This window comes from Haematobia irritans, chromosome 4 (assembly GCF_050003625.1).
Source record: "Haematobia irritans isolate KBUSLIRL chromosome 4, ASM5000362v1, whole genome shotgun sequence".
NCBI lineage: Eukaryota > Metazoa > Arthropoda > Insecta > Diptera > Muscidae > Haematobia > Haematobia irritans.
Genome location: NC_134400.1, coordinates 155,158,667 through 155,184,155, shown reverse-complemented (window position 1 = coordinate 155,184,155; position 25,489 = coordinate 155,158,667). Strand labels below are relative to the sequence as shown.

General features: G+C 36.3%; 1 protein-coding gene across 1 annotated transcript in view; it reads left to right on the top strand.

Annotated features, from left to right (window-relative positions):
- The window catches only part of LOC142235835 (esterase B1-like), a 31,810-nt gene extending 10,888 nt beyond the window's left edge, over positions 1-20,922 (top strand). Inside the window, exons 3-6 of the mRNA XM_075307090.1 lie at positions 6,320-6,470; positions 10,168-10,719; positions 10,787-10,956; positions 20,254-20,922. Of these exons, the coding sequence (XP_075163205.1) occupies positions 6,320-6,470; positions 10,168-10,719; positions 10,787-10,956; positions 20,254-20,802 (1,422 nt within the window). The 3' untranslated portion in view covers positions 20,803-20,922. The remainder of the gene's footprint in view (positions 1-6,319; positions 6,471-10,167; positions 10,720-10,786; positions 10,957-20,253) is intronic.
- Positions 20,923-25,489: the final 4,567 nt, after the last annotated feature.

The window sequence follows — 25,489 nt, the reverse complement described above, 5'->3', positions numbered from 1 at the left end:
TTTTTTCGACAAAATTTAAATGATTTATACCATTTTATGAATTCTTACTCTGGTTTTAACCTATTTGAAACAAAAAAACTTTAAATTACCTATTAAAAGTATGAAAAAACCAAGATATAACAAATTGAATTAAAAGAACTTCCTGGGTAGTTAAAATAAAGAACATCATTGGGAGTGCATCTTCTGGAAGTGATTTTAAAGTTGTGCATTTGAAAGAACTTCCAAATTTTTTTGCTGAGGTCCTTAGCAGTTTTTTTTTGGTCTTCTTTAGGTTCCGCTTGACAATAGCCCAGTATTTCTCAATTGGGTGGAGCTCTGGCGTGTTGGGTTCTTGTCCTTGGGAACCACCTGCACGTTGTTGGCGGCGTACCACTCCATGGCCTTTTTACCGTAATGGCAAGATGCCAAACCCGGCCAAAACAGTACGGAACAACCGTGTTTCTTCAGGAAAGGCAGCAGACGTTTATTCAAACACTCTTTTACGTAAATTTCTTGGTTGGCAGTCCCGGAAGCTATGAAAATGCTGCTTTTCAAGCCACAGGTACAGATGGCTTGCCAAACCAGATATTTCTTTGCGAACTTTGACAGTTTTATGTGCTTGAAAATATCTGCTACGTTTCCCCTTCCTTTTGCCGTATAAAACTCCTGTCCCGGAAGCTGCTTGTAGTCGGCTTTGACGTAGGTTTCGTCGTCCATTACCACGCAGTCAAACTTCGTCAGCATCGTCGTGTACAGCCTCCGGGATCGCGCTTTGGCCGTCGTATTTTGTTTATCATCGCGATTTGGAGTCACTACCTTCTTGTAAGTCGATAGTCCGGCTCGTTTTTTGGCTCGATGCACGGTTGTAGACGATACACCCAGCTTATTTGCGGCATCTCGGAGTGAGAGGTTAGGGTTTCGCTTGAAACTACCGGCAACTCTCTTTGTCGTCTCAGCGGCTTCCGGTTTTCGATTTCCCCCCGATCCAGACTTCCTGGCTGTCGACAAACGTTCTCCAAACACTTTAATTACATTTGTAACGGTTGATTTGGCAACTTTAAGCGATTTTGCCAGCTTTGCGTGCGAGTAGCTCGGATTTTCGCAATGCGCGAGCAAAATTTTGATACGCTGCTCTTCTTGCTTGGACGGCATTTTGACAACTGAAGAGTGAATTCCAAAATCAAAATAGGAGCAACATTCTACACACACACCTTCAAAATGAGGGGTGTTCAGGTTTTTTAAATGCAAAATGGAAAGAAATACGTCAAGTTTATACTGACCAAATTTTGACCGTATCACCCTTTACTCAAAAACATAATTCATGTGTTCCAGACTTTAACGTGGCTTACAATTTAGGATAAGATTTGGAATCATTCCAAATAACACGTCTTAGGACAACATAGTAGGATTAACCCATAGGACCTCATGCACCAGTCCGGGACAAAATCGTACGAGTACCAGAAAGGAATAACATGATTTTGCACTCAAACCTCCCAAAAAAGTTATATACCAAAGTTTAAAAATTGAGATAAACGAAAATATCGGTACTAGCCCTGTGATAGGCCTGTCAGTGGCAATTTACTCCAAATTTCCGTTGAGAAACGATAAATTTCAGAGTCACGACATTTTTGAACTGAAACAAAGCATGTCCACTTCCAGAGATGTTGTCTTAGACTATTGATTTTGATATTGATTCCGAGCCAAAGAAGGGGAGAATTGAGGTAAGAATATCATATACTATTAAAAAGTGTTAACGATAACTTAAATTTCCAAATTCAGACTCGACTACAAGTAGAAATTATGCTATGTTTCAAGTAAAAAACATCTTTAAAATAAAGTATTGATAAACATATCCTTTGTTTTTGTACTTTGCAGTCAAGATACAAAAAGTCAACAAATTTAAAGATCATTTCATTAATTTTGAAGAATTTTTCTGGATACCCAATTTTAAGTCGATTCAATTAACTATAAGGACAAATCGACTTCATTGAAAAGTTTAGCGACTTTTGGACAAGGAAAAATTTTTATATCAGAGAAATGACGTAGAAGACGTTCTATGCTAAGCGAAATTCGTATTCGTATTTTAAAGACATGAAATCTTTGGACTCACGACAATATTTTTATACCCTCCACCATAGGATGGGGGGTATATTAACTTTGTCATTCCGTTTGTAACACATCGAAATATTGCTCTAAGACCCCATAAAGTATATATATTCTGGGTCGTGGTGAAATTCTGAGTCGATCTAAGCATGTCCGTCCGTCCGTCCGTCTGTTGAAATCACGCTAACTTCCGAACGAAACAAGCTATCGACTTGAAACTTGGCACAAGTAGTTGTTATTGATGTAGGTCGGATGGTATTGAAAATTGGCCACTTTTACGTATAGCCCCCATATAAAGGGACCCTCAGATTTGGCTTGTGGAGCCTCTAACAGAAGCATATTTCATCCGATCCGGCTGAAATTTGGTGTATGGTGTTGGTATATGGTCTCTAACAACCATGCAAAAATTGGTCCACATCGGTCCATAATTATATATAGCTCCATATAAACCGATCCCCAGATTTGGCTTGCGGAGCCTCAAAGAGAAGCAAATTTCATCCGATTCGGCTGAAATTTGGTACATGGTGTTAGTATATGGTATCTAACAACCATGCGAAAATTGGTCCACATCGGTCCATACTTATATGTAGCCCTCATATAAACCGATCCCCCATTTTGCACAGAGCTTCCGCATATCCAAATATTGATGAATGATATGACCAACACGTTCCTTTGATATCTTTAAGGCCTCTGCTATCTCGATCAACTTCATTTTACGGTCATTCAAAATCATTTTGTGGATTTTTTTGATGTTTTCGTCGGTATCCACCTCTTTCGGGCGTCCACTGCGTTCACCGTCCTCCGTGCTCATTTCACCACGCTTTCATTTTTGCATACCAATCAATTATTGTTTTTCCCTGGCTCAGAGTCCGGAAACTCATTATCAAGCCAAGTTTTTGCTTCCACCGTATTTTTTTCCTTCAGAAAACAGTATTTTATCAAAACACGAAATTCCTTTTTTCCATTTTTTTCACAATAACAAAAGTTGCTTCACAAAAGACGCTCTATCTCGCAAACTAATTGACTTACAGACGTCAAATTTTGACACGAATCATTTGAACGTTGGTACTATATAACAAGTAAGGAAAGTCTAAAGTCGGGCGGGGCCGACTATATTATACCCTTCACCACTTTGTAAGTCCACATTTTCGATACCATATCAAATCCGTCCAATGTGTTGGATGCTATATGAATCCATACACATATATTCTGTATATCTCAGGAGATCTGTTCTGCAATACTTATAGATTTTACATTTAAGTCGGCTAATGCGCTGAGGTGGAACACAATGTTAGTAAAACAATATAGGAAACATTTAAATATGAACCAATTTTGAGGCAACTTCGCAAAAGTGTATTTATGATTTATCGGTCTATAGATGTGTAATAGAGTAGTAGGAAAATTTGAGTCATTTTGATAAGTTTTCGACTTAGCAGTGGCGATTTGATAAGTAAAATGTAGGTATTTCGGCCAGTTTTGCCTAAATCTGAAAAACATATAAAGGGTGATTTGTTAAGAGCTTGATAACTTTTTTTTTTAAAAAAAAAACGCATAAAATTTGCAAAATCTCATCGGTTCTTTATTTGAAACGTTAGATTGGTCCATGACATTTACTTTTTGAAGATAATTTCATTTAAATGTTGACCGCGGCTGCGTCTTAGGTGGTCCATTCGGAAAGTCCAATTTTGGGCAACTTTTTCGAGCATTTCGGCCGGAATAGCCCGAATTTCTTCGGAAATGTTGTCTTCCAAAGCTGGAATAGTTGCTGGCTTATTTCTGTAGACTTTAGACTTGACGTAGCCCCACAAAAAATAGTCTAAAGGCGTCAAATCGCATGATCTTGGTGGCCAACTTACCGGTCCATTTCTTGAGATGAATTGTTCTCCGAAGTTTTCCCTCAAAATGGCCATAGAATCGCGAGCTGTGTGGCATGTAGCGCCATCTTGTTGAAACCACATGTCAACCAAGTTCAGTTCTTCCATTTTTGGCAACAAAAAGTTTGTTAGCATCGAACGATAGCGATCGCCATTCACCGTAACGTTGCGTCCAACAGCATCTTTGAAAAAATACGGTCCAATGATTCCACCAGCGTACAAACCACACCAAACAGTGCATTTTTCGGGATGCATGGGCAGTTCTTGAACGGCTTCTGGTTGCTCTTCACTCCAAATGCGGCAATTTTGCTTATTTACGTAGCCATTCAACCAGAAATGAGCCTCATCGCTGAACAAAATTTGTCGATAAAAAAGCGGATTTTCTGCCACTGATTTTGGTAATAAAATTCAATGATTTGCAAGCGTTGCTCGTTAGTAAGTCTATTCATGATGAAATGTCAAAGCATACTGAGCATCTTTCTCTTTGACACCATGTCTGAAATCCCACGTGATCTGTCAAATACTAATGCATGAAAATCCTAACCTCAAAAGAATCACCCTTTACATACGATGACAAACAATTAACAGCAGCTATACTAAAGAAATGTTAAAGGGTGATACGGTCAAAATTTGGTCAATATAAACTTGACGTATTTCTTTCAATTTTGCATTTAAAAAACCTGAACACCCCTCATTTTGAAGGTGTGTGTGTGTAGAATGTTGCTCTTATTTTGATTTTGGAATTCACTCTTCAGTTGTCAAAATGCCGTCCAAGCAAGAAGAACAGCGCATCAAAATTTTGCTCGCGCATCGCGAAAATCCGAGCTACTCGCACGCAAAGCTGGCAAAATCGTTAAAAGTTACCAAATCAACCGTTACAAATGTAATTAAAGTATTTGGGGAACGTTTGTCGACAGCCAGGAAGTCTGGATCGGGGAGAAATCGAAAACCGGAAGCCGCTGAGACGACAAAGAGAGTTGCCGGTAGTTTCAAACGAAACCCAAACCTCTCTCTCCGAGATGCCGCAAATAAGCTGGGTGTATCGTCTACAACCGTGCATCGAGCCAAAAAACGAGCCGGACTATCGACTTACAAGAAGGTAGTGACTCCAAATCGCGATGATAAACAAAATACGACGGCCAAAGCGCGATCCCGGAGGCTGTACACGACGATGCTGACGAAGTTTGACTGCGTGGTAATGGACGACGAAACCTACGTCAAAGCCGACTACAAGCAGCTTCCGGGACAGGAGTTTTATACGGCAAAAGGAAGGGAAAAGATAGCAGATATTTTCAAGCACATAAAACTGTCAAAGTTCGCAAAGAAATATCTGGTTTGGCAAGCCATCTGTACCTGTGGCTTGAAAAGCAGCATTTTCATAGCTTCCGGGACTGTCAACCAATAAATTTACGTGAAAGAGTGTTTGAATAAACGTCTGCTGCCTTTCCTGAAGAAACACGGATGTTCCGTACTCTTTTGGCCGGATTTGGCATCTTGCCATTACGGTAAAAAGGTCATGGAGTGGTACGCCGCCAACAACGTGCATGTGGTTCCCAAGAACAAGAACCCTCCCAACACGCCAGATTTTTGATTTTTTAAATAAACGATTTCACCGATTTACACGCGTTTTCCCTTGACCAAATTTTGAACGTATCACCCTTTAAACAAATTGGAAGGTCGTTATAATCGTTGTATCCCTCTTCAAGGGAACTATGTTGAATAATAAAAACGAATTTTGGCAAAAAATGTGTTTTTCTTTGTTAGACCGGGGACTTATCAGCCAACCTGTTATATATAGCCGATCCCCAAAAATAGTCTACCAAAATTTTATTTCTATAGAAAATTTTGTCAAAATTTTATTTCTATAGAACATTTTGCAAACTGAATTATTTACGTTTTTAATCGGCCTTTTTTTGTGGACTAACTTACAAATTAAAAGACGGTGTTAAGTAGTTTTAAGATATCTTGCCATCGGCAAGTGTTACTGCATCCGATGATGGATGACAGTTTTTAGTACAAGTTTCTATGCAATCCATAGTGAGGGTACATAAGATTCGGCCTGGCCTAACTTACGGCCGTATATACTTTCAACTCACGGAATTTCTCCTCACTTACGGAACCTCGTTAAAATATCCGCGACTCACGACAATTGTCGTGCATTAGATAACCATTGTAACTATTAGTTGCAATAAGTCAAAATAACTATACCCGATTCAATTTTATTTTAGCTCATGAAAATTAATGAAATTAATAAATTTTCGTACAAAATAGTTCATATTTTCTAAAATGAGTAAATCTTACTTAAAAGTGCATTCATGGCTTTCTAAAATAAGTAAATTTTATTCATTTGTTTTTTTTTTCAGCTGAAGCCATGTAAGCTTCGTCCGGTAATGTTTTGGATCCACATTGGCGGACTTCAGTCTGGAGCAGCTAACAGGGAATTCTATGGTCCAGATTATTTCATTGAGAAAAATGTGATTTTGATTACGGTGCAATATCGTCTAGGAGCCTTAGGTAATATCGAAATACAAATCACACAATAAAGTAAATTTATTTCGAGGAGATTGAGTTAGGTTTCCAGTTTGTTTCTTTGTCCAGCTTCATTTCGACAATTTGGTATATTGTGATACCTTATTAGCTAAAACATACCTATTACATATAGAGACTTCCAGTTTTTACAATTGGACACAGCGATATGGTAACAGCGTGCTTAACTTCAAAGTTATTAGGAGCAACAATGTGGACTTCAGAACATTAAACTTTAATCCAACGTGCCCCTTAAGATAAGATGGGGTCACATTTGCTTGGTTTCCTCGCAGCACTTGCATTTTACGCAGTATAAGCTTGTCAATAGCTGGAAACACGCCATTATGTTACATTTAGAGTGTGAAATTTAAGTTTTTATACCCTCCACCATAGGATGGGGGTATATTAACTTTGTCATTCCGTTTCTAACACATGGAAATATTGCTCTAAGACCCCATAAAGTATATATATTCTGGGTCGTGGTGAAATTCTGAGTCGATCTGAGCATGTCCGTCCGTCCGTCTGTTGAAATCACGCTAACTTCCGAACGAAACAAGCTATCGACTTGAAACTTGGCACAAGTAGTTGTCATTGATGTAGGTCGGATGGTATTGCAAATGGGCCATATCGGTCCACTTTTACGTATAGCCTCCATATAAACGGAATCCCAAATTTGGCTTGCGAGTCATCTAAGAGAAGCAAATTTCATCCGATCCTGCTGAAATTTGGTGCACGGTGTTAGTATATGGTCTCTAACAACCATGCAAAAATTGGTCCACATCGGTCCATAATTATATATAGCCCCCATATAAACCGATCCCCCGATTTGGCTGAAATTTGGAACATGGTGTTAGAATGTGGTCTCTAACAAACACGCAAGAATTGGTCCATATCGGTCCATAATTATATATAGCCCCCATATAAACCGTTCCCCAGATTTGATCTCCGGAGCCTCTTGGAGGAGCAAAATTCATCCGATCCGGTTGAAATTTGCAACATGGTGTTAGTATAAGGCCGCTAATAACCATGCCAAAATTGGTCCGTATCGGTCTATAGTTATATATAGCCGATCCCCACTCACACAAAAATTGGTCCATATCGGTTCATAATCATGGTTGCCACTCGAGCCAAAAATAATCTACCAAAATTTATAGAAAACATTGTCAAAATGTTATTTCTATAGAAAATTTTGTCAAAATTTTATTTCTATAGAAAATTTTGTCAAAATTTTATTTCTATTGGAAATTTTGTCAAAATTTTATTTCTATAGAAAATTTTATTAAAATTTTATTTCTATAGAAAATTTTATCAAAATTTTATTTCTATAGAAAATGTTGTCAAAATTTTATTTTGTCAAAATTTTATTTCTATAGAAACTTTAAACTTAATTATATACGTATTTAATCGGCCTTATTTAGTTTAATATATACCACGTATGGACTATGTGGTATATATTACTGTGTTAGGAAGTTTTAAGATACCTTGCCATCGGCAAGTGTTACCGCAACCCAATTAATTCGATTGTGGATGACAGCCTTCAGTAGAAGTTTCTACGCAATCCATGGTGGAGGGTACATAAGCTTCGGCCTGGCCGAACTTACGGCCGTATATACTTGTTATTTTTCGTCTACTTTTCGGACGCGATGCAACGCTGCCAATACCACGATAACGAGAAGCAAACGATTTCTAGACATTTAAATGATTGGTGTCTATATCATGCTTGAATTTCATCACGAATAACTTTATTTCATAAGTTTGCACAGAAAAAAATGTCCGTAGTTAAACTAACGCTAAATTTAACTTATTTTTATTGGAAACAATTTATTTTCTTGTAGTTAAATTTTATTACTTTTATCGAAATTTTCCACAGCTTAATGAAATCTTACTTTTCTTAAGTATGTCTCAAAAATTTTATGAACTAATCGTGAGTATAAAGTTCAATGACCGTACACATAAGTTCAATATGAACTAAAGCAAAAGAAGATTTTCGTACGATTCCCAAAAATAGTAAGAATGAACTACTTTATGGTTAAAATGGTCATGATTTAACATAGCCCCAAAGATTTTCTTCTTTACTTTTAGTTAATATTTTCTTCTATGAGATGATGTAATTTCGTGAACTGTTAAAAAGTACAACAGGGCATTAAAATTTCCTGGTTTTTACAACGCTTTGTGGTAATCTCAAAATGTGGAGTAAAATTTAGTTTAATTTTCGTGTGAGGTAGTTCATTCTTCCTATAAAACAGTTCACTATTTTTTCGGTGTGTAAACAATCAAACGAACTGGCACTGAAGTTGAAATAATAGCATCATGTGGTTTGTTGCAATACATATCAACCACACTGTACATACACATCAACCTGACACATTTTGTGCGACACACCACATGCGCTTCCATTGCACGCTCACAAAAAATCGCTTCTGTAACATATACTCCCAAACATATTTTGCTTCAAGCATATATATTTTTGGGTATTGCCCAAACATTTATATGTTTGATCTCTTCCAATATATAATATGTTTGAAAGCATATTGGTATAAACAATATATGTTTGGGTAGTCTAAGTTCCAAACATTTTGTATTTTTGCATCCAAATTCAATAATGTTGTCTTCCAAAAAACATTATGTTATTATGTGAACATATAATATGTTTGGAAGCATTTTGCACCCAAAAATATTATATCCCAAACAATATTGTGCTCAAAATTTTATTTATTTATTTATATATTTACAATCATAATGAATTATGAAAATAAACAGGTAATATACACAGTCTCACATAAGTTTACATACCCCTGAGTTTTTAACTCCTAACTAAACATGTTTCTTGTTGTTGTTTATAATCCATATCAATAAAATCTTCTTGAAAATTAACAATTACTTTGATTTTCAAATTAATTTACTAAAACGAAATGTTATATATATGTATATTTTTTTAAAATTTGATTATTTAATGAAAATACAAATTCTTTAACCGTATGTAAACTTGTGTGAGACTGTGTAGGTGCTAACAACATAGGTTTTCGACCTGAATGCTCAAAATTTTGTTTCTGCCCAATTGTATATTCCCCCACATCTTTCTCACTTCCACGAGATTTTTTAGTTCTTAGCACCTTTTTCTGTAATACAAACATTGTAGAAGAAATTATCCAATTGTATGATTTTTTTATTTTAATTTTACCTTTTGACGGACGGGGATTCGAACAGCGGACCACACAGTTTGTAAGGATCAAAGAAGTAGCTGATCAATTGCCCAAGGAAAAATAAAATGTTAATTTTGTAATAACAAGAAACAACCACCAACTTAATTCAATATCGCTCCCTGTTAAATAGCGCTCCAAGCTACTAAACACATATATGTTTATAGGCTATTTCTAAATTAATATATGTTTGCATCCAAGCATATTATATTTACAAACATTTTATGTCCCAAACATAATATGTTCTAACATATTAACATATATGTCCCAAACATGTTATGCTAGTTTATGAACATTATATGCTTGCACTCAAAAATATTGTGTTTAAAAATTTGTGTTCCAAACATACATATAATGTTTATAGCCAAACATATGAAAAACAGTCTTTTTCATCCGTGTGGAGAATCATAAATTTACTCTTTCGCTAAATTCGTTTTGCCTAACTTGCTACATTGTGACGTCTTTATTTTATTTTCCTCTCATAGGTTTTCTCAGCATGCAGGATATTGCTTTACAAACACCGGGCAATGCAGGTCTGAAAGATATAATTCTTGCACTTAGATGGGTCAAAGAAAATGCAACCTGTTTTGGTGGTGATCCCGAAAATGTAACGGTATTTGGTGGAAGTGCTGGAGCTGTCGCTGCCCACTTACTCATGATGAGTGAAAATGCACGGGGTCTTTTCCACAGAGTTATTTTACAATCTGGCTTTGCAACATGTGAAGAGTCCGTAGTGGAGTGCTCCTCAAAAACATATGAATTGGCACAGAAATCTGGTTACAAAGGAGAAAACAAGGAACATCTCATATTGAAATATCTTCAGCAATTACCAGCCGAGGCTATAGTTATAGCCGCATCTAAATGTGAAAAGTCCAATGGTGGCGGATTCTTTAATTTTGGTCCATGTATAGAACCATATCTTAACTCACAAACTGTGATATATAAGCCGGTGGAAGAGTTATTGATTGATGCTTGGGGAAATAATATACCACTTATCTTGGGAGGAAATTCATTCGAGGGACTTTTCTTTAGACGAAGTAAGTATTGCTCTACGATATTCTATATAGGATTGTTATACTTAATGGTTTCTTTATATCTCTCCAGAAGGTCTTAAGAATGCGAAGGAATATCTTGCGTTATTAGAGACATGTGCCAAATATGTTCCAAAGGAAGCCTGTAATAGTCATGATAGACCCGATTGCATTGCTAAGGGTTTGAAGCTCCGAAGAATCCATGTTAAAGGTGATCAACCAACTATGGACGATTTTTACGAGGTTTGTTCTAAACTAATAATAGATGAATTTTTAGGGATTCGACTATTTGATTTGTTGAGGCCAAAGATTGCATGTCCTCAAAATAAGAATGCGGTTTTTGTTTCGCATAGAATGAGTATTTCTCCGACATAAAGTCTTTTCCTTGTCCAAAAGTCCATAAAGGTTTGAATGAAGTCGGTTTATCCTTAAAAATTGGTATCTTTACATGAATGAAAATTTAGTTTGACTAAGGTCAATTAATCAATTATTAATGTCATAATTCTGAAAAATTCTTCAAAAGTAATGAAATCTTCTTTAAGTTTGTTGCATTTTTGTATCAGTGTACAAAAGCTTTCAAAAAAATCAAAGACGTTTTTAACGTTATTCAAACATTGCATATTTTTTACTTGAAGTCCAGTCGGCATTTGGAAATTTAAGTTGTTGTTAATAAATTTGTGAAGGACTTTGATTGTATGTGAAGAAAAACTTAATGAATCACAATTCGTTTCGTAGTATCAAGTACGCGAAACTCAAATTTAAAAGATAATTGTGTCTCAAAAATATCCTTACTTCAAGTGTCCCCTTTTTTGAGTTCGGAATCAATTCCAATCATTAGTGTAAGGAGAAAATCTTTGCAACCAGGCATGCTTTTTTTCAGTGTAGATTGCTTAGAAAGTTATACTAAAGCCTGCCATCCACAGTCGAATTTCTTGACTTGACGATGGCAAGATATCTAAAACTATCTTAACATTGTCTTCTAAATTTAAAGTTAGTCCATATGGACACCAAGAGAAATTGATACAAATTGCCACTGACGGACCTATCACAGGTCTAGATCGATGCTCTGGTTTATGGTTTTTTATACCCTCCGGTTTATGGTTTTATACCAACATGCAAAAACTGGTCCACATCGGTTCATAATTATATACAGCTCCCCATATAAACCTAAAGGGTGATTTGTTAAGAGCTTGATAACTTTTTAAAAAAAAAACGCATAAAATTTGCAAAATCTCATCGGTTCTTTATTTGAAACGTTAGATTGGTCCATGACATTTACTTTTTGAAGATAATTTCATTTAAATGTTGACCGCGGCTGCGTCTTAGGTGGTCCATTCGGAAAGTCCAATTTTGGGCAACTTTTTCGAGCATTTCGGCCGGAATAGCCCGAATTTCTTCGGAAATGTTGTCTTCCAAAGCTGGAATAGTTGCTGGCTTATTTCTGTAGACTTTAGACTTGACGTAGCCCCACAAAAAATAGTCTAAAGGCGTCAAATCGCATGATCTTGGTGGCCAACTTACCGGTCCATTTCTTGAGATGAATTGTTCTCCGAAGTTTTCCCTCAAAATGGCCATAGAATCGCGAGCTGTGTGGCATGTAGCGCCATCTTGTTGAAACCACATGTCAACCAAGTTCAGTTCTTCCATTTTTGGCAACAAAAAGTTTGTTAGCATCCAACGATAGCGATCGCCATTCACCGTAACGTTGCGTCCAACAGCATCTTTGAAAAAATAAGGTCCAATGATTCCACCAGCGTACAAACCACACCAAACAGTGCATTTTTCGGGATGCATGGGCAGTTCTTGAACGGCTTCTGGTTGCTCTTCACTCCAAATGCGGCAATTTTGCTTATTTACGTAGCCATTCAACCAGAAATGAGCCTCATCGCTGAACAAAATTTGTCGATAAAAAAGCGGATTTTCTGCCAACTTTTCTAGGGCCCATTCACTGAAAATTCGACGTTGTGGCTCGTTAGTAAGTCTATTCATGATGAAATGTCAAAGCATACTGAGCATCTTTCTCTTTGACACCATGTCTGAAATCCCACGTGATCTGTCAAATACTAATGCATGAAAATCCTAACCTCAAAAGAATCACCCTTTATTACCAAGATTTGACCTCCGGAACCTCTTGGAGGAGCAAAATTCGTTCGATTCGGTTGAAATTTGGTACGTAGTGTTAGAATATGGTCTCTAACAACCATGCCAAAATTGGTATATATCGGTCCATAATTATGTATAGTCCCCATAAAATCGATCCCCAGATTTGACCTCCGGAACCACTTGGAGGAGCAAACTTCATCCGATTCGGTTGAAATATGGTACGTAGTGCTAGAATATGGTCTCTAACAACCATGCCAAAATTGGTCCATATCGGTCTATAGTTATATATAACCGATCCCCAATCACACAAAAATTGGTCCATATCGGTTCATAATCATGGTTGCCATTCGAGCCAAAAGTAATCTACCAAAATTGTATGGTTCTGTCTACCAAAATGTTATGGTTCTGTATTATGTTATGGTACTTTTCCTCTGTTGATTAAGCAACTCTTGTAGTTTAGTCAACGCAATTGTTTTAAGCTGAGATCAGAACAAAAAATATGATTGAAGTAAAAACCAACAATAACAAAACAAAATTTTATTTCTACAGAAATTTTTGTCAAAGTTTTATTTCTATAGAAAACTTTTTTAAGATTTTATATCTATTGAAAACTTTTTCAAGATTTTATTTCTATAGAAAATTTTGTCAAAATTTTTTTCTATAGAAAATTTTGTCAAAATTTTATTTCTATAGAAAGTTTTGTCAAAATTTTATTTCTATAGAAAACTTTGTCAAAATATTATTTTTATAGAAAATTTTGTCAAAATTTTATTTCTATAGAAAACTTTGTCAAAATTTTATTTCTATAGAAAATTTTTTCAAAATTTTATTTCTATAGAAATTTTTGTCAAAATTCTATTTCTATATAAAATTTTGTAAAAAAAATGTTTATAGAAAATTTTGTCAAAATTCTATTTCTATAGAAAATTTTGTCAAATCTTTATTTCTATAGAAAATTTTGTCAAAATTCTATTTCTATAGAAAATTTTGTCAAATCTTTATTTCTAGAGAAAATTTTGTCAAATTTCTATTTCTAGAGAAAATTTTGTCAAAATTCTATTTCTATAGAAAATTTTGTCAAAATTTTATTGACGGAATTTTACAAACAGAATGACAAACTTTTATAACCCATAACTATCCTAGGAGGTGGGTTTAAAACGCCAGGTTTAATAACTATATGAGCCAGGTAAGTTCTTGATTAGATTCTAAAAATAATTATGAACCAATTTTCGCATGGTTCTCACAGGGCAAAATGTAAACCGGTTCGGATGGAATTTGTTCCACCATGACGCTCCAGACGTGACATTTTTCATTTGTAGTTTAGTCAATGTATGGTTTTAAGTTGAAATCAAAAACACATCAACAAAATTTTATTTCTATAGAAAATTTTGTCAAAATTTTATTTCTATAGAAAATTTTGTCAAACTGAATACCCTGTTCCACAGTGTTAGTGCATATATTTGCAACACCCAGAAGGAGACGAGATAGACACATGGTGTCTTTGGCAAAAATGATCAGGGTTGGCTCTTGAGTCGATATAGCGATGTCCGTCTGTCCGTGAACACATTTTTGTAGTCTAGGTCGCAGTTTTAGTCCAATCGACTTCAAATTTGGCACAAGTATGTGTTTTGGCTCAGAATAGAATCCTATTGATTTTGGAAGAAATCGGTTCAGATTTAGATATAGCTCCCATATATATAATTCGCCCGATATGGACTTATATGGCCCCAGAAGCCAGAGTTTTACCCTAATTTGCTTAAAATTTTGCACAATTGCTTAAAATTTAACACTATAGTCAAGTGTGCCAAATTTTATTAAAATCGGTTCAGATTTAGATATAGCTCCCATATATATCGTTCGCCCGATTTACACTCATATGACCACAGTGGCCAATCTTTTACTCCGATTTAATTGAAATTTTGCACAGGGAGTAGAATTAGCATTGCAGCTATGGGTGCCAAATTTGGTTGAAATCGGTTCAGTTTTAGATATAGCTTCCATATATAGCTTTCGCCCGATTTACACTCATATGACCACAGAGGCCAATTTTTTGCTCCGATTTAGTTGAAATTTTGCACAGGGAGTAGAATTAGCATTGTAGCTATGCGTGCCAAATTTGGTTGAAATCGGTTCAGATTTAGATATAGTTCCCATATATATGTTTTTCTGATTTCGACAAAAATGGTCAAAATACCAACATTTTCCTTGTAAAATCGCCACTGCTTAGTCGAAAAGTTATAAATATGACTCTAATTTTCCTAAACTTCTAATACATATATATCGAGCGCTAAATCATAAATAAACTTTCGCGAAGTTTCCTTAAAATTGCTTCAGATTTAAATGTTTCTCATATTTTTTACTAACATTATGTTCCACCCTAGTGCATTAGCCGACTTAAATTTTGAGTCTATTGATTTTGTAGAAGTCTATCAAATTCTGTCCGGATCGAGTGATATTTTAATGTATGTATTTGGGACAAACCTTTAGCCCCCAACACATTTGACGGATGTGATATGGTATCGAAAATTTAGATCTACAAAGTGGTGCAGGGTATAATATTGTCGGCCCCGCCCGACTTTAGACTCTCCTTACTTGTTTAGTTTAATATATACCATGTATGGACTAACTTACAATATAAAAGACGGTGTCAGGAAGTTTTAAGATACCTTGCCATCGGCAAGTGTTCCCGCAACCCAAGTAATTCGATTGTGGATGACAGTCTTTAGTAGAAGTTTCTACACAATCCATGGTGGTAGCTTCGGCCTGACCGAAGTTACGGCCGTATATACTTGTTATTTATTTATTTTTTTTTTAATTTAATTTAAAAGCAATTAAAAAACAATTGTTCCAAAGCTTATATTTTATATCAAGACATGGACATGTGGTATATCTCCTTGTGGACCAAAAAATAAAGATTTAAAATTTCAAGCAAATTAAATTTTCCAACTTGTACGTACGAGTTATATTGAAACATGGACTGATATATCGCATCCCAATATGGACTGATATATCACATCAAGAATACATAGTACACATATTCTTGACGGAAATCGATATTTCGATGTATTACAAACGGAATGACAAATTTTTATAACCCATAACTATCCTAGGAGGTGGGTTTAAAACGCCAGGTTAAATAACTATATGAGCCAGGTAAGTTCTTGATTAGATTCTAAAAATAATTATGAACCAATTTTCGCATGGTTCTCACAGGGCAAAATGTAAACCGGTTCGGATGGAATTTGTTCCACCATGAGGCTCCAGACGTGACATTTTTCATTTCAAAAAAGTAGCGATATAGCAATTAATTTGATAATAAATTTTGTGGGCTATTTATAATGTTATTGAATATAATGAATTTATTAATTTTAGATATTCATTTGATTTGAAAAAAGTTTCAAGTGAAATGGTTAGGATGTATCACATCGGGCTGCCACCTAACCTAACCTAGACACTTAGATTATTCAGTCTATTGTGATACCACATTGGTGAACTTCTCTCTTATCACTGAGTGCTGCCCGATTCCATGTTAAACTCAATGACAAGGGACCTCCTTTTTATAGCCGAGTCCGAACGGCGTTCCACGTTGCAGTGAAACCACTTAGAGAAGCTTTGAAACCCTCAGAAATGTCAACAGCATTACTGAGGTGGGATAATCCACAGCTGAAAAACTTTTTGGTGTTTGGTCGAAGCAGGAATCGAACCCACGACCTTGTGTATGCAAGGCGGGCATGCTAACCATTGCACCACGGTGGCTCCCAAATGCTATATATACTTTATGGGGACTGAGATCAATATTTCGATATTTTCCCCCTTCCTATGCTGGAGAGTATATATACATTGCTTTCTTCGACACCTTCAATTGATTTTTTTATTGATTCAATTAAAAATGTAATTTATTCTTACTCTTATATTTAAATGTCATACTGCATCTATTGCCTTTAGACATTTTGGCCAAACAGTCAGCTGCAACAACGGTTGTGCGGTTGCGCGAGCTATCGCTGTGGTCGGAAAAAATTACGGTCACAGTTCGGTCCTCAAAATAACGCCAGATGTGCCTAACGTAGTGGATTACACTTTGGCGAGACCACTTTTCGACAAAAAGTTTGAGACTCTAATTCCCAACAGTGAGGCGTGGTGTACACGGACCCCGGGGAATAAAAGATATATAGATTTCTACAATGATGGCTCCAAATTGGATGGCAAAGTGGGTTTCGGAGTACACTCAAAAAAAAGTGAACTCTCTATTTCACTAAAGCCAATTTAACTTTATCTTAGTTCATGGAATTATTATGTTTGGAGAAAGTTGCCTTTACTTTAATAATTTTTTGTTTACGTTAGTTAAATTAACTAAAATGGAGGAAAAAATATACTCAAATGAAGCATAAAGATTAACTAAATTCGTGTATTCCACAAAATAGTTCAGAATTTCTTTAAATTTGTAAATTTTACCAAAAAGGCGTCCATCATGAACTTCGTATGTCACTAAAGACATTCTTGCAATTTTGAACTCCAAGTTTTTCCTTCAAACAACAAAATTTTCTTTAACAAGTGAAAAAACTTAGCTATGTCTAATAAATTTTCTTGAATTTGTCGAAAAATATTTACTTATTTTTATGACATCGGCGTGATGCCAACGTTTGTAATACTGTTTAGTTAAAATTTTCTACAAATATTCAAAATGTTCTAAAATTAACCGAAAGTTTTCTTCCTGGTGGGTTCACTTTTCGAATAGCGAAAAGATTACCTGATCACTGTAGTGTTTTTCAGGCTGAAATATTAGCAATAAGAGAAGTGGTGAATTGGCTGAGAAGTAATGCCCCAAGCAATATTGGCATTAATATATACTCAGACAGTCAACCTGCAGTAAAATCCTTGGACTCTGTGTTCCTCAACTCGAAAACGGCCATCGACCAGAGAATGAAGCCGCCGAGTCGCGCCGCCGATTTTAGCCGTCGCCGACCCGTTTTTAGCAGTCGACGCCGCCGCCGAATATGTCGACTCATCTCGACTCAAATTTAGCCGCCAATTAATCTAAAATATTGATTTATATCAGAAAAATTTAATATTATTTGTTATAGTTTTTGCCAATATTTTGAACTTTCCACCTTCAATGAATTAGTATCAAGTTGCTATAATAGTTTTACAAAAATTTAGCTCAAAAAAATTGAATGAAATGTAAATTTGATTGTAGGATTGGTTGTACAACTAATCTCATTACAATTCGGAAAACTTCAAATTGATTTTATAATAGATAATTTTGCGCCGCCGAATAGATAATTTTTTATCGGCTTAGCCGTCAAGCCGCCGCCGCCGGAGGCAAATATTTAGTGTCAGCCGCCGCCGACAAAAATGGGTCGGCTTCATTCTCTGCCATCGACTGCCGCAAATCTCTCAATGAGATGGCTGAGCAGCACAATATTCACCTAATATGGGTGCCTGGCCATAGAAACATACCAGGGAACTGCGAAGCAGATGAGCTAGCAAGGCTAGGAACTACCTTACATATTCCAGGGGAACTAGAATCTGTTGGTATGCCTCTGGTTACCTGCAAGCTCTTACTGCGTGAGAAGGCTGTCATGATGGCAAATGTTCGATGGGAGAATTGCAAGGGTTGTAACGACACCAAGCAAATATGGCCCCATTTAAACTTAAACCGCACACTAGATATGCTAGTGTTCTCGAGACGCCAGATATCACTCCTGATATCTGCTATAACGGGTCGCTGCCTGATAGGCGATTTTGTAAAAACTATTGGTGCGAAGTATAATGACTATTGTATGAGCTGTCATAATGCGGAGGAAAAGGAATCAATGAAACACCTCTTGTGTGAGTGTCCTGCATTTTGTATAAGGCGTAAGCAAATTTTAGGGGCATATAGCTTCAGATTACTGGCGGACCTGGCAAACGTTAACTTAAGCAGTCTGCTAATGTTTTTGGAACAATCTGGTTGGTTCAACAGAAGAACATAATCGAGAAGGTTCAGCGGTTAAAACTAGAAGTGCCCATATGTAATAGGTACTTTTAGTTAATGTGGTATCACAATGGACTGAATAGTTTAAGTGAGCCTGAATCTTAATCGGGCTGCCACTTTAACCTAACCTAACCTATATTTAAATTATTTAAACACATTTTTATGTCATTTGAAGAGGTATTGACAGACTAGTCGAATGGTGCGCTTCTAATTGTATGGTACTTAATCTTTTAAAGTGTAAGAAGATGACTCTTTCCCGCGGAGCTTGTGAACAGACTGAGTACTGCATTGAAAACTATAAGCTTGAGAATGTGCTGAGATTTAATGATTTAGGCGTTTTGTTGGATTCCCGACTTGATTTCGGTCCTCATATTGAGGAATGTGTGAATAAGGCAATGAGTGTTTTGGGTTTCATTAAGAGATGGTCTAAGGAATTTGTTGATACTTATTTGACGAAAAGGCTCTTTACGACTCTGGTTAGGCCGATATTGGAGTACGCATGTGTTGTCTGGTCACCAAGTTATCCCCATTATATAGATCGTGTTGAATCTGCCCAGAAGCAGTTTCTTATTTTTGCTTTGAGAGGGCTTGGCTGGAATAATTTATACGACTTGCCTCCTTATTGTAGCCGTCTTTTATTAATTGATCTTCCATCTCTTGAGCGTAGAAGGTTCATGCATGGTATCGTATTTCTCATTAAACTAATTAAAGGTGATACTGATTCACACTACCTAACCTCGAAAATAATGTTCCTAATTGCTTAACTAGGAACTTTGTACTCTTAAAGACTGACTTTTGTAGACACAACTATGAATTATTTAATCCGCTTAACGTTTTGTCTAGAAACTATAACTCGGTGTATACATTGTTCTCGTTATCTGAGTCGATTCCTGCCATAAAGGAAATTATACTTAAGTTGGACAATAATGTTGCTTAGGGTTGTAGCCTTCTAATTTTCAGGTATACATTTGAGTCTGCTTTATTCATCTAACGGCGGGAGTCCCTATAATACGGTGGCACTTACTGGCCTAAAGGCTCGGAGGGTCCTTTCTGGCCCATTTCTAAAACACACGATGCGCCCATACTCTGTCTTCTGGAACTTTAAGCCTTTTTGGCTCAACGGAGTATATGGAGTCCCTTCTGACCCATTTGTTGATATATGTTGAACCCTATCGAGTTCCGCGGAGCCCTTACTGGCTCAACGGGGTCCCTCCTGACCCATCTCGACTAACTAACTTGGAGTCCCTTCTGACTCGCTGTGGTCCTTACTGACCTATAGGGTCTCTTCTGGCCCAATTGTAATATAGAATTATATTTAATTGAATTGTTATATTTTGTAATGTCCCGGCTGCTATTAGCCGTGTAAATAAATAAATAAAATTTCTTCGTGTCAGCTACCCTATTTATCCTGTGTATATATAAAATAGTGTTACTAACTACCGTCTACTTAATTTTCTTTACAGATCATTTCATTTTTTTATTATTGGCATCCACTACAGAAAACAATTATGGCCCGTTTAAAATATGCCCGTAAATGGTCAACATTCTTATATCGTTTCGACTTCTTTTCAAACAAACTCATTAATCCTTATCGCTTAATGTATACGGATAGAAAAGACGATACGAATGCCAATAATGGAACTGCACATACCGAAGAGCTTTCATTCCTTTTCTCTAGTGTTCTGACAAAACCAATGTTACCGCAGAGTTATGAGTATAAATGCATGAAACGCATGATTTCATGGTGGACACAATTTGCGTTAACTGGAAATCCAAATGCTGGTAGACATCCAGACATCAAGTGGGACACAGTGTGGAACCCACAACGAAGTATTCAGGATAATACGGCATTTAAATGTCTAAATATTGGTGATGAGTGGAAATTCATCGATTTGCCAGAAATGGAGCAACTTAAAGTGTGGCAAAGTCTATATGCAAATTGTAATAATCCAGAGACGGAAAATCGCCTGAAAACAAAGGACACAACCGCATATGCTAAATCTTTATTATAAGTGTATTGGGTATTGGGATTAGCAGTTACTCTCGGATGGTAGATAATTACTTGTTTATTGCGGAGGTATTGGTTTATGTAAAAACAAAAAAAAAAACAAATAAATAAAATTCTAATTGAATTTTTACACGGACAAAAAGACTGTTATACCCTTCACCACTACTGTGGTACAGGGTATAATAAGTTTGTGCATTTGTATGTAACGCCAAGAAATAATTGTCATAGACCCATCTTTTAGTATACCAATCGGCTTAGAATTAAATTCTGAGTCGATTTAGCGATGTCCGTCTGTCTGTCTGTCTGTCCGTCTGTCTGTATATGTAATTTTGTAAGTCGATCGTCTGTCCGTGAACACATTTTTGTAATCAAAGTCTAGGTCGCAGTTTTAGTCCAATCGACATCAAATTTGGCACAAGTATGTATTTTGGCTCACAATAGAACCCTATTGATTTTGGAAGAAATCGGTTCAGATTTAGATATAGCTCCCATATATATCTTTCGCCCGATGTGGACTTATATGGCCCCAGAAGCCACAGTTTTACACTAATTTGCTTAAAATTTCGCACGAGAAGAACAATTAGTACTATAGTCAAGTGTGCCAAATTTTATTGAAATCGGTTCAGATTTAGATATAGCTCCCATATATCTTTCGCCCGATATGGATTAATAGGGTCCCAGAAGCCAGAGTTTTACCCCAATTTGGTTGAAATTTTGCACAGGGTGAAGAATTAGCATTGTAGCTATGCGTGCCAAATTTGGTTGAAATCGGTTCAGATTTAGATATAGCTCCAATATATAGCTTTCGGCCGATTTACACTCATATGACCACAGAGGCCAATTTTTTGCTCCGATTTAGTTGAAATTTTGCACAGGGAGTAGAATTAGCATTGTAGCTATGCGTGCCAAATTTGATTGAAATCGGTTCAGATTTAGATATAGCTCCAATATATATCGTTCGCCCGATTTACACTCATATGACCACAGAGGCCAATTTTTTGCTCCGATTTAGTTGAAATTTTGCACAGGGAGTAGAATTAGCATTGTAGCTATGCGTGCCAAATTTGGTTGAAATCGGTTCAGATTTAGATATAGCTCCCATATATATGTTTTTCTGATTTCGACAAAAATGGTCAAAATACCAACATTTTCCTTGTTAAATCGCCACTAATTAGTAGAAAGGTTGTAAAAATGACTTCAATTTTCCTAAACTTCTAATACATATATATCGAGCGATAAATCATAAATAAACTTTTTCGAAGTTTCCTTAAAATTGCTTCAGATTTAAACGTTTCCCATATTTTTTTACTAACATTGTGTTCCACCCTAGTGCATTAGCCGACTTAAATTTTGAGTCTATAGATTTTGTAGAAGTCTATCAAATTCTTCCAGATCGAGTGATATTTAAATGTATGTATTTGGGACAAACCTTTATATATAGCCCCCAACACATTTGACGGATATGATATGGTATCGAAAATTTAGATCTACAAAGTGGTGCAGGGTATAATATAGTCGGCCCCGTCCGACTTTAGACTTTCCTTACTTATTTTTTTTTTTTTTTCATAAAATGAAAAATCTTTATTTATGCTTAAATTTCAACCCCTTCAAAGTAAAGAGTACAGTTATGCCAACGTATTTGGAATTCTGCAAAACATGCCAAAAAGTCCCTTTCCATTATAGCTTTCAGCAAGATTCCGGTCGCAATTATTAACCGATTTTGATGTAGTTTGGTACAGGGTGTATTTTTGGCATGAGGATGAACGTCATTGATTGTGAAAAAAACAGATGCAATTTAGATATAACTCCCATATACATGTATTGTCCGATTAGTCTAACACCTATAAATCAAGCGGATGATATACAAATTATTTTATAGTACAGCCTTAAATGTTTTGAAATAATGGCCTATAAATAATATTATAGCATCAGCTATAATTCTTATTGTGATTCCTTTACAAAAGGACATTTACGAAATTCAATTTTAATGGATGAACTTGACAGAAATCCCATTTTATAAGGGGATTTCATTTATCTGTGTCATTGCAGAAAGATACAAATTATACTTACTTTAGGCAAAGAGTATATATTTAGAAAGAGATTGCATCAAGTTCAAATCGAAAATTCGAAGTTTGCGAGCTCCGTCCAACATTGGATCCCGTAACTTTGGGGTACAGTGTTGCATTGTGGGCTTAGAAAATATTAATGTCGTTTGTTTTTTTACGAAATCAGATTGGCACTACATTGCCATTTACATGACATCAACATAGCATAGAAAAACCTACCCATATACATACGATGACAAACAATTAACAGCAGCTATACTAAAGAAATGTTAAAGGGTGATACGGTCAAAATTTGGTCAATATAAACTTGACGTATTTCTTTCAATTTTGCATTTAAAAAACCTGAACACCCCTCATTTTGAAGGTGTGTGTGTGTAGAATGTTGCTCCTATTTTGATTTTGGAATTCGCTCTTCAGTTGTCAAAGTGCCGTCCAAGCAAGAAGAGCAGCGTATCAAAATTTTGCTCGCGCATCGCGAAAATCCGAGCTACTCGCACGCAAAGCTGGCAAAATCGCTAAAAGTTGCCATATCAACCGTTACAAATGTAATTAAAGTGTTTGAGGAACGTTTGTCGACAGCCAGGAAGTCTGGATCGGGGGGAAATCGAAAACCGGAAGCCGCTGAGACGACAAAGAGAGTTGCCGGTAGTTTCAAGCGAAACCCTAACCTCTCTCTCCGAGATGCCGCAAATAAGCTGGGTGTATCGTCTACAACCGTGCATCGAGCCAAAAAACGAGCCGGACTATCGACTTACAAGAAGGTAATGACTCCAAATCGCGATGATAAACAAAATACGACGGCCAAAGCGCGATCCCGGAGGCTGTACACGACGATGCTGACGAAGTTTGACTGCGTGGTAATGGACGACGAAACCTACGTCAAAGCCGACTACAAGCAGCTTCCGGGACAGGAGTTTTATACGGCAAAAGGAAGGGGAAAGGTAGCAGATATTTCCAAGCACATAAAACTGTCAAAGTTCGCAAAGAAATATCTGGTTTGGCAAGCCATCTGTACCTGTGGCTTGAAAAGCAGCATTTTCATAGCTTCCGGGACTGTCAACCAAGAAATTTACGTGAAAGAGTGTTTGAATAAACGTCTGATGCCTTTCCTGAAGAAACACTGTTGTTCCGTACTGTTTTGGCCGGATTTGGCATCTTGCCATTATGGTAAAAAGGCCATGGTACGCCGCCAACAACGTGCAGGTGGTTCCCAAGGACAAGAACCCTCCCAAATACTGGGCTATTGTCAAGCGGAACCTAAAGAAGACCAAAAAAACTGCTAAGGACGAGCAGCAGTTCACGGCAAACTGGCTTTCTGCGGCGAAGAAGGTGGACAAGGTGGCTGTACAAAATCTGATGGCAGGTGTCAAGCGTGAGGCCCGGCAATTCGGATTTGGAAAAGCGAAAGCCTAACTGAATATATTTCCTGAATTTTATACTAATTGAACTTGAAAAAGAAATTTAATTTGATATTTTAAATAAAAGATTTCACCGATTTACACGCGTTTTCCCTTGACCAAATTTTGACCGTATCACCCTTTATGATGAAATTCCCATTTTGAATTTGGAAATATGTTAATACCTAATAAGAAAAATTTAATTTTGTCCCTAAAGGAGGTGCTTCTTGTATAAAGGCAAATAAATTCAAAATTGCAATCTAACTAATTTATTATTGTGTACAACAACAACATTGGATTGAAATTGAAATCAAAGACCATAGAAAAAGAAGACATGAATTGGGCATGTTGTTATTCTTTTTTCTCAAGAACCAGAGATTAGCCCCATACATGTTCGATGAGAAGTTTCAACTTTTTTTCGGTTTCTCTTTTCATTTTGCATTCGTAACAAAACCTAATTCTCTTATTTTAGCAATTTTTTTAACTTTTAAAAGAACAAAAACACTTCATGAAACATTTAATTAATAATTTAGTGCAAACGACACAGAAATTGGCAGGAACTTTTGAGAAAATAGCAAAATAAAAATTGTCTGTATCAAACCAGTAAGTTCGAAGCGCTTTTCCTACAAGTATGGGGCTAATCTCTGGTTCTTAGCACTAACACTATCAAAGCCCAATTCATGTCTTCTTTTTCTATGGTCTTTGGATGTCATGTAAATGGCAATGTAGTGCCAATCTGATTTCGTAAAAAAACAAACGACATTAATAGTCTCTAATCCCAAAATACAACACTGTACCCAAAAAGATACGGGATCCAATGTTGGACGGAGCTCGCAAACTTCGAATTTTCGATTCGAACTTGATGCAATCTCTTTCTAAATCTCTTTGCTTTAGGAATGTAGAAACGAAGGTATCATAATAAAACGACTTTTTATCATGGTCACGAACCTTACTGCACTTATAGGGATATATTGAATATACTTACAATATGTATCAATTTTTAACCCCACAGGAAGCTCTAGAAGTAAAATGGACCAATTTTGCTTGGATATTACTGACATCGCGTACCTCGCCAATTGAAAAATTTCCTTGGAAGTACCACTTCGGTTTATGACCATGGTATAATTTCCTACTATTTTATAGTAGGAAATTATACCATGGTAGTGCGTTTCTACATTTTTCATATCTTACCGAAATGCCTTAGATAAATAAAATCCCCGTAGAACAA